The 11,063-nt window shown below is 46.1% G+C and overlaps 1 protein-coding gene across 1 annotated transcript in view; it reads left to right on the top strand.

Annotated features, from left to right (window-relative positions):
• Positions 1–11,063, top strand: part of tio (zinc finger domain-containing protein tiptop) — a 170,293-nt gene that overhangs the window by 158,856 nt on the left and 374 nt on the right. Inside the window, 2 exon segments of the mRNA XM_018448546.1 lie at positions 4,747–4,990; positions 7,585–11,063. The exon segment at positions 7,585–11,063 is cut by the window's right edge and continues 40 nt beyond it. Of these exon segments, the coding sequence (XP_018304048.1) occupies positions 4,747–4,990; positions 7,585–11,063 (3,723 nt within the window).

An 11,063-nucleotide genomic window follows, 5' to 3' on the forward strand; every position in this document is an offset into this window, starting at 1 on the left:
TGAATGTCTAGTACATTGAATCGATATACATATATAGATATAAAGTTATTTCCAAAAGAAAATTTTTTTTTTGTGTGATACATCATACTTCATCTAGATTTTAAAGCGACTGACATAGTTTAGTATTTTACGAAATAATGAATTAGATTATCAATCAATATTTGAGAGAGAATTTTTAATAACTTGAATAGATTTTTAAGATATATTATACGCAGTACATTGTAATATTTTGATTTTACATTTATATTGTATTTTTTTTCCTAATTATGATTTTATCGCATCAAGTTATGTTTACAATGTATATCATATTTACAGAAAAAATACTCGGTTTATCTTACTCGCTTTAAAAGCTGCCGCTCTGCATATCAGATTTCTTACAAACAATTAAACAGATACCTTGCGTTATAAGTTTTCTTACTGGATGAACGTTCGGCGTAGATGCTAATTACAAGTAAACTTAACTGATTTAGCGCGTTGATTGCGCGTAAATCACTAAAGTACACAAGCTGACACTAGTGCGGATGCCTATGAACGCTAAAATTTACGCCTTATTCACGGCCGCAATTTATGAACATGCACTAAAGGATCCTTGTCTTAACACCTTATTTTTCGTTCTGCCATTTGTAAGGCTTACCGCATTTCATCTTGGCGACTCGTTCCGCCTTCGTACGTCTAAGAATGACAAATCGTTTTCCGGAAGAATGACCTCAAAAGAATACGTTCAAAAATTGACGGAAAATAATCAGTTTTATTCTTGGTTTTAAAAGACATTATATATTATATCGCATTGCAAAAGTTTATGTCAAAATAAATATCTTAGATTATAATTAAATCTAGATATTTTTTTGCAATAAATTATTTACAACTTTTTATAGGATGCTTATTAGCATTATAGCATTAACTATATCTTACTTATCATTAAATTGTTTGCCAAGTTTATTACTATCCTAGTTTTAGTTTAGGATCGCAAGATCGATAATTATTTTGACAGTTTACATAATTAGATATGAGAATAAAAAAATTCACAATAAAATATTATTTAATTAAGTACTAAGATTTAGCTCAAATCAATAAAGTCTTCTTGTTACTTAAATCTATAATTATGAATTAAGGAATATCCCTATTTACTAAAGTATCTTTCTGTAGATTCGATAAGCATTATTAAATAAATTACGGTTTGCTTATGAAATATAATGAAATACAAATACCTAATATTTATCACAAGTTTTATTTTATTTTACCGTTTTTTAAATCCTTTTGATAGATTACCATTTTTTTATAATTTGCGATAATGGAATTTATTTGTATGCATTAAAAATAATTAATATTTCTCCGTGATGTTAACACAATTAATTAAAGCCGACATAGTTTTCTTTCACAATACTCGTTTAAAGCTTCGCATATAAAGGCTCCGGATTTATCAGCAATTAGTAACTGCCGATCGTCCATACGAATAGCGAGCGTGACTAGCTCAGTTGTTCGGTTCTTACGACTAGATCCTTACGACCAGCGGTCAGGATAGCTAATACTGTCGCGGTACTAATACCAGTTAGTCCTTGGTACATCGCCAACATGTGTATGCCAATATATGCAGGTGTCTGCTATCTATATCCGTAACTCGTGCGCAGGTTCGTCGTAAAGGTGGGCGAGGAGAGATACGACAAAGGGGCGAGAGGGGAAGATAGAGAATGCGCAGCGACACACATTTGTAAAAGAAAAAGAGAGAGAGAGAGAGAGCGAGAGAGAGAGAGAATGTGCAGAAAAGTCAAGCAAAGATCGTAACGGGCTTGAAAGCGGATGCTTCGCCGATAAGACTAATTATTGTTCTGGACCAAGACTCGTAGGCGGGCTATTGGCGCAGAACCATCGCCATCGTAGATAGCGCGACCCGCTCTCGGCATAGCACAGACCGCTAATACACTTACACTGCGCTTCTTTTCTAACGTGCAGCGGTTCGAGTGAGTCAAGGACAGGAGGAGCCGGATATCGGCCGGTAGCATCTCGCCGAGTGTCAAGACTCGGCCGCTTTTAAGCTCGGTACGCCACGCTCCTCGTTCTCGAAGCGTATCTTACCGGCAAGCTATGTCCGGGATGCGCAACCCGGTGCGGTCCTTGTTAGCAGCCTGCCAATAGCCTCGCACGAACTGCGCTCGTGCGAGCATTTGCATCCTACTGAGCCCGACGTCGACATCCGATCGATCTCGATCGCCGGTGGAATACTTTCGAGTCGCGGAACCATCAGTGACCTTTGTTATTACGATTGAGTCGGGAGTCGGTATTCTACTAAATTATCCAAATTCCGTGACTTCGATATAATAAACAGTTAAAACAAATATAATAATATATGATATAAAAAATATAACAAAATATAATATAAAGTATAGCATAACAGATAATAAGCAAATCGTCCGAATATATTTTATTTCTTTAAAACAAATCAAGCTTTAGAGGACGAGAGAGATTTATTTTGTAATTCTTACAGCTTTTTCTTAAATAAAATTTATTATAATTTGTTATGAAACAGTGTCACTTTGAGACAAGAAATACAGAAATAATGAAATATAATGATTCCTATAATTCATTATTTCATTGTATTTCTTGCATTAAAATATGATACTGTTTCAACGTCATTTTCCCGTCTTTGAAAGTTAAACAAAGCATTAAATCATACTGGATCAATTACAATAAATAAAGGATTTTGCCTTTCTGATGAATGCTTATGAATAATGATTCTTCCGATGTAATTGTCGCACGCGTGTACGTATGAAGATCGTATCAAAATGCCATCCGCTGCTTCCGGAAACGGAGTAACGCTCGTTGAAGTCTCTGGTTGGAGATGAAGATGGGGCAGTGCTGACGGTCACGATTGAAATTTCGAAACACCTCTTCGAATTCTATCATGTACAAGTGATGTGTGAGTGGGCAGGAAGGGTTAGAAATGAACGGCACGCAAATAGATTCCACGGATTTGCGATCAAGCGTCCGAAGGGGGGTCCCGGAAGGGTAGAAGACGGACCATGCTCGTAGCGGGCGGAGCTGCCCGCCGGTGGTCCGCCCGCTTGGTTCCTCGACTTCTTGCATTCCCCTCTTCGATACGCGCTTGGATCTGAGCGATCCTCCGAGAGGTCCTCCTTTTATCTCCTCTCGTCGTCGCCCCGTCGTTCTCTTCGTAGTCGTGCACCTTCTCGCCGTCCTACGGCTGGTCTCAACCGGATCGACTGGCCAGTCGCTTCCATCGAATGGTCCGCGCCGGGGCACCAGGGAATCGCTCCCGGTAGAGAGACAATGGACAATGGGGACATAAATCTGCGTAATTAGTTGCTGATGTACCCGCGGATCAATGTGCGATCTCCTTTCTCTCCCTCTTTCGTAGCCTGTCCGCGAACAAACGATCGTTTGGTTGGTCACTCGGCAAAGTAGGACGGTGCTCCTGGTTGTCCCCACCCTCCATGAGGGGAGGTGAGCTGACCATCTTCCGCTCTCGCCCTGCTCTCGCTTGGCTTGGCGATTGCTCGCGACCGAGGACACGGCACTCCCTTCTTCAGAGAGGATATGCCGGGAGCAAGATGGCGACTAGGAAGATTCCGCGTTGGCACTGAGTATTCACGTCCGGATCTATCAAGTGTAGCTTACTTTCGTTAAACAACCGTACGATAATAATGTAATGAGATGTTTTAATATATGCGTGATTAATATTTGAATCATGAATACACGATTAGAATTATCAAATATGATACGATGTGGAATTTCTGAATAAAATTTAAGCAACATAATTTCCTTCCATTAATATTTATTGATCTTAGATCAGGTTATGTTCTTTGCACAGTCGCAAAGCGACAGTTCCGCCGTTCATTACCAAGGGTTCAAATGGAAACGATTTGATTAAAACTCATAATGCAGATGATGGAACTCCTTGTCCCGCCACACAATACCTCGTCGTTGACGACGTCGACGTATCCGACATAGCTCGCATTTTCTCTTTCTTCCTCTCCCTCTTGGGCGTCGTATTCGTCGTCGCCATCGTCGTCGCCGTCGCCATCGTCGTCGTCGTCGTCGTCGTCGATTCGTCGTCGTCGTCGTCGTCGTTGCTGTCGTCGCGAAAGGCTGATAAATGAACCGATAGTGCCATTGTGTTACTCGCCATCTAAACCTTTATATCACTCCTAGGTACTTAGCTTCGTCATTTCTCAGTATCTCCACTCTTAGGTCGTACGTTCTTCTCCGCTCTTCTATCAAGATACGGCGGGTGACAGAAGGATTTGATTCGCGTCCTACATCAACGATCTCCACGCAGAAAAGACGATACACGATGTCGTCAACTGATATGTATTTGTGTTCGATTTTTAGATTTCTAAATTGCTTAGCAATACATAAGTATATCCTGCAATACAAGTTTGCTTGCTTGTCACGCGAGATTATACTGATAGGGAGAAGTATTTTCCTCCTAGTAACGATACAGTGTCGTGTATCGTATTTTTCGAACCCAACATCTTATCTGCAAGTGTAATAGAAAATTTGCCGATGGGTCAATGAGATATCCTAGATTGCTAAAGCGACATAACTACTTATATTCCGTTATACAAGTGGCAAAAGACATCAATGAAATATTCATCATACAGGCATTTAATAGAAATGTAACAGCACGTCATTATTTTATAAGATGTGGCATGTTAATAGAGTAGCCATTTCATGTTAAATTACGATTGATCTAATCCACTAATCCGCTATTTTACTTATTTGTTTTAGGGGAGGACGGCGTCGAAGGCTCTGCGCCCGGTACGGACCTCCAAGGCGAGGAGGGCGATTGCGTCGACGAGGATGGCCCTATTAGCCCCAGCGAGAGGGGTTGCGCGCCCGCTGCGAAGGAGGACGAGGATGCCGAGGGAACGGACGAAGAGGACGACGAGGAGGCATCGCCACCTACACCCCCACCTTCCGCCACCTCAAGGTTAAACCCGACTATCCTGCGAGATACAGGACCTCCGGATAGGTAAATTTTGCATCTATAATTTTCTATCCATGCACGATTGAAGACCTTACTACAACAAAGATTAAGAACATGGATTAATCCACAACGTAACCATATGATATTTGTGAAAATGGATCACCAGCTCTCCATTCATTTTTTACGGTTTTTACAAAATGTGGATTAGTTTACTGTTGTGATAAGGTCTTCAATTCATGTTCTGTCTGTATAACTACTGTCTTAATAATTACTGAGAAAAGCAATCACAAAATGCACATCAAAAAGAAACAGATACGCGTTTCTCTATAAAATAAGTTGATAAATGTTGATGGAGATAATTATTGAAACCTGAAAGACTTGATTATGTGTGCCAAGAACTTAAAAAAGTTTCTATCGATGTATAGTAATGACCAGAAACATCACTCGTGTTAGCTGAAACGAGTTGTCGAACGAGTAATGACAACTTTTATTCGCACTTTCTCAGTAGCTATTTATATACCCATATCAACTTTCTTTGATCTTCCACATTTGTATAAGTCGTATAGATCTTCGTACATTTATGTCCAGGATATTTCTAAATCATTATGCTCAAAAATTTAAGCAAAGAAGTTATTTGTAAATTTTTATTTTAAGCAGTAGTTTTTGAGATATAAAGATTTAAATGTGGCCAATTATAGGCTACATTTAGCTCATTCGCACTCACTAATACTTACTACACACATGACTCAAAATGGCTTTCTAAATATAGCTTGTAATTGGTCATATTTAAAACATCATTAGCTCAAAAATTATTGCTATAAAATTTAGAAATAACTTTTTTACTTAACTATTCAAGAATTTTTTGTCATATTATTTTAATTCGCGAATTTTGGAACACCCTATGTATATGTGTCTCTCTGTCCACGTGTCTCCACGTGTCTCCTCGTGCCGACACGTGGGTGTTACGTCCGCGAAGAAAGGAACACTCGACGTCAAGCGTTAGCCGTGCGAGGCAGCGGCCCGTACAAATCAGCTGCAGATAGCCGCGCGAGTGACGCTTCGGCGCAAATCACCTACGACGGTCGTAGCAGCGACGCGTAATGGCGGGCATAAAGTCGGAGGCTCGTACCTAAATTTCATTTGACGTTGTCTGCCGGCGCACTCATTAGTCGGTGCTTTATCCGAGCGCAGAGGCTCCTTATAATAAAGTGTTTAAATCATCGCGAGTCTCGCCGACGCGACACCACGAGCTTTTTGATGTTTGCCGTCGTCGGGAGTCTCTCGTGTGTACACGAGGCACGTCGTTGTTTAAGAGCAACAAATCGTCATGAGGTCTCTTTCATAAATACATGCATGCGCGAGGTAAGCGTCGGGCGGCGAGGGTTAAGTGGTAACGGAACAAGCGGGCGCGCGGGCGAGGCCCCGGATAGGGATAAATAACCCGGTGTCGGAGTTGATATCGGTGTCTGCCGCGCGCGACGTCACACGGCTAATAGAGATAGGCACGTGTTACACATCGTCCCACACCGACGATGCCCCACTAGCAGGCGCTGCCTCCTAACTGGGGGAGGCAGTGGCGCTCCCGCTCCCCCGTACACCCGCGCTGTCCCGCCAGCCCCCAAAAACTTCCCCTGCATGCGTGGCAGCGGTCCCCTTTCATCTCGCGGCACGCATTCGGCATTCAGTCAGGAACAGTCAGTTACGAGCGAGCCGTCGACAGGCCTGGAACGTCGCCGCGCTGCGCACATCGCGTTGAGGCTCGCACAATCCATTACAACGGCTCTGATCGTTCCGACCACGTGCTCCTTTCCGACAGTCGATCCTCGTGCGCGTTTATGACGTTGCGACAGGTATCGATCGCTTCTGCACACTCGACAACTTCGACCAATCCGCGCGGTTTTTGTCGCGAACCGGATGACTAACGTTCATCGGTGGAGCGTGCAATTAATCGTAATTTGTCCATGATCGAGCTCCGTTACTTCGCGAACATTACGTCGTATTCACGTATTTGTGACCGTGCGTGAGTCGAGGATTCGTAGCCGCGATGTACACGCGCGTATTTTAAGGTCGACAAATAACGCATCGCATAGCAAAATGTGTTTTCGTTCTCTATTTCGATAATAATCTGTCGCATCATGTCGTAATGTCCGTCGCATTTACATTTACAAGATACGCTCCTGTGTTTTGTGCATTTTGCGTATACACACTAGCAACGTTTTCATGCGTGAGTTATCCATCGCTGTTGTCATCGTTGCAACGTCTCTAGGCTCTATTTATCACGCAGACTTTTTTCCATTTATTTCTACCGATGATTCCGGGTATCCGTCGTTCTCATCATATAATACGGCGAAAGCTGTTTGCGTAGTAATTTCTATGGCGGACGCTTATGAAATATTAACGTCACGGCGTCACTTGCGTTATGCTGCGGTGCTCGCGGATCGGTTACAAGAAAATTATCGTGCGATTATCATGATTAATGACCACTGTCCGACTGCAAACGTTTCGTACTTTTACGCCAAGCTCCGATAAGATTCGTTTCATCCATCATAGCCACACTTCGAATCCTAGAAAGATCTCGAAGAGAGGTACGCGTGTTCGTACTCCAAAATTATAGCGCTCGATATCGTTTACAATTTCAGGGAGCCAATGAGTCCGCGCTGTCCCTCGAGAGATTCTCGGGAATCATCCGGTCCGGCGACCGGAAGTCCCCCACCACCTGCTACCAGGAGCAGCGCGAGCCCAGTCAGTCCAAGTAGTATCGTGCCTCTACCCCTTGGAACTCACTCCCTGCTACCACCCCACTCGGCAGCGGTGATGGCGGCGTATCTGCAACAAACCCATCAGCGTCTCCTACTCGGCCATTCGCCGTTATCGCGTGGCTCGGTGTCGCCGCTGGTTTCCTCCTCGTGTTCGCCACCAGCCGCCACCCCGGGCCTCTTGGTATCGCCTACCAGCGTCGGAGAGATTTCACCGTCAGCGACACCCCTGCCGGCTGTGCTAGATTTTAGCACGAGAAAAACATCCTCGATTGAAGAAGACGAGGAGGAGCAGATATTAAATCTCAGCAAACCACCTACGCCGTCTTCCTCGACAGAGACGAACAATGGTCCGTTGGATCTTTCGGTATCCAGCAGGAAACGACCTGGTCCGGAAGACTCGCCGCCACCGCCACCACGCAAGTCATCGAGACTGGGTTCCACGACAAGTTCCACGAGCCATCAGGAAGCAGTACCGGGAGTCGCGTCATCTGGTTTCGGTAGACCGCCTGTGGTGTCTCCCTGGTCGTCGCCGGTGGTGGCCACGCACTTTCCGTACTTCGCCGCAGCGGTAGCGGCAGCGGCTACTAGTCAGCAGCAGCTTTCGCCGAAGAGCACCGGCGGAGTGGTGGATCATCATCAGCTTTGGAATGGGAAGATGAAGCCACCGGCCGCATTGGAAAAGCCGTATCAACCTAGCGAGGCTACAAAGGCGCTCGAAAAAATGAGCGAGCTGAGCAAGCTGGGCGGGGAAGATCTCTTCAGGTCGTCTTCTGGAGGTGGTGCTACAGCTACAGGTGCCAATGCGCCAGCGACGACGTCCAGCAGTCGTCATAGCGCTTGGCAATCTCACTGGTTGAATAAAGGTGCTGATCAAGCGAAGGATGTTCTAAAATGCGTATGGTGCAAACAAAGTTTCCCGACTTTGGCCGCAATGACGACGCACATGAAGGAAGCAAAGCATTGTGGCGTGAACATGCCGGTACCACCACCAGCACCAGGAATTCACTCACAGCAGACGACGATGCCTACCATACCACCGCCTCAACAACCGCATCAACCGCAGACATCTACCGGCAATACTGGCAGCAACACTTCGGGTACACCTAGCAGCAAACAAAATCCATCCGATTTGAATCTACTGATTAAGGAAACGATGCCACTGCCGCGGAAACTCGTGCGAGGCCAGGATGTCTGGTTAGGTAAGGGGGCTGAACAAACGCGACAGATTCTAAAGTGTATGTGGTGCGGACAGAGTTTCCGCTCGCTAGCTGAGATGACCTCGCATATGCAGCAAACGCAACATTATACGAACATCATCTCTCAGGAACAGATAATATCTTGGAAATCATCGGACGATAGCAAGGGCGGTAATTCTACCGGTGCTGGCGGAGGTAGCGGAAGTGTCGCTGGTGGAGGGGGTGGTACAGGGATACAGTCGGGTGGAGGATCCGGACCTCACAGCGGAAACAATGGTGGTCCCGGAGCAGGTGCCACAAGCAGTCACGTTAGCGCCGTACTGACCTGTAAGGTTTGCGATCAAGCGTTCAGCTCCTTGAAAGAATTAAGCAACCACATGGTAAAGAATTCGCATTATAAGGAGCACATAATGCGGTCGATCACAGAAAGCGGTGGACGTCGGCGGCAAACACGTGAAAAGCGGAAAAAGTCACTGCCCGTGAGAAAGTTACTAGAGCTAGAACGTGCGCAAAATGAATTCAAGAATGGCGACGTTGCTGCGGGTTTGACTCATAGTCTCGGAAAACATGCTGGCAGAATCACGTGCGAAAAATGCGGCGAGAAGATAGAGACCCCGCTTTTTGTTGAGCACATACGCCAGTGCATCGGCGCGGGCACAGTTGGGGCCAATCAACGGAACTTTTTAAAGAACGCGCTCATGTCCAATCATTTGCCCGCGACGTTACCGCCAACCGAGAGCGGACGTAAGAGCGTCAACGAGGAAACGTCTTCGATATCGTCGAGGCATCACCGGTCTCCATCTTCGGCTAGCGACGCGACCACACCGGGAAAAGATACTCCTACACCAACTGCTAATGAAACTACCGCTCCGATAGGTACCTCACCGTCGGTTTTGAATGCAATAGAGAAGCTCATCGAGAAGAGTTTCGATTCTCGCGTGAGGCATGGTACGCCCGGCTTGCATCACGCTCAACCCGGTGCGCCGATGGGTACGAGCATTCTTAAGCGTTTGGGTATCGACGAGAGTGTAGATTATACAAAACCTCTGGTGGATCCGCAAACGATGAATCTACTTCGATCTTATCAGCAGCAACATCAGCAGCAACATTACAACGCCAATGCCGCGGCGAGAAGGGAGCGAAGCGGCAGCGAGTCTAGTTCGATATCAGAGCGAGGAAGCGGTAGGACGGATACTATGACACCGGAGAGACGCATGGACCTGACTAACACGAGTCACGAAAGACATTCGAGTTCTTTGCCTCACCATCATCGCGTCACTCCCGAGAAGCAGGCCGCTCCGTTACCTAGTCGCCATCATCAAACCACGGAAGAATCCGGAGACGAAGAGTCATCCACTGTGGTAGTAAAGAAAGAACCAAGGGACGAGGAAACAGAAGAACGAAGCGCGAACGAGGAGGAGCAGCAACAGTCGCAATCGACGAGGGAAGTGTTCGTGAAGAAGGAGATAGTAGACGACTGCAGGGACGAGGAGGATCAAAGTTCCTACAATCACCGAAGAAGTAGCCTTCATGAGACGCCAGAAGATGGACGAGAGGTTCTATCACCTCGTATGAATCCACCTACGCCCCGACCGACCAGCCAAGTGGAACAAGTCGCGCGTAGTCCTTGTAGAAACAGCACGAGCAGTCCCACTAGCAGCGATCGATCGGTCACGCCGCGAGGTACACCTGACACTAAGGCATCCAGCAGTCTCGGAGCGCTTTCCTCCATGTTCGACAGTTTGTCCGGCGGTGGTGGTGGTAGTGGCAGCGGCAATAACGTCGACTCGCAAGGACGTAAAACAAGTAGCCATCCTCTCGCGGCATTGCAGAAATTATGCGATAAGACAGAAACGCGAGGTCCCAGCGCTAGCGGCACCTCGAGATCCGGAGGTAGTTCCTCAGCTAGTACCCTCGGTTCGGGCAGCGGTAGTACGATAGGGGTGTCTGGTCCAGGTCCCGGTCCAACACCAGGTGCCATCTTGGCTTTCAGCTGGGCATGCAACGACGCCGTGGTTACCGCGGATTCAATAATGAAGTGTGCATTCTGCGATACACCCTTTATTTCGAAAGGTGCGTACAGGCATCACCTGTCCAAGATGCACTTTGTCAAAGATGGCGTCATCCCAGATCCATTGACCATTGGCAGATCAGCGGCAGCGG

The sequence above is a fragment of the Mycetomoellerius zeteki genome, unplaced genomic scaffold (genome assembly GCF_001594055.1).
Source record: "Mycetomoellerius zeteki isolate Tzet28-1 unplaced genomic scaffold, Tzet1.0 scaffold222, whole genome shotgun sequence".
NCBI lineage: Eukaryota > Metazoa > Arthropoda > Insecta > Hymenoptera > Formicidae > Mycetomoellerius > Mycetomoellerius zeteki.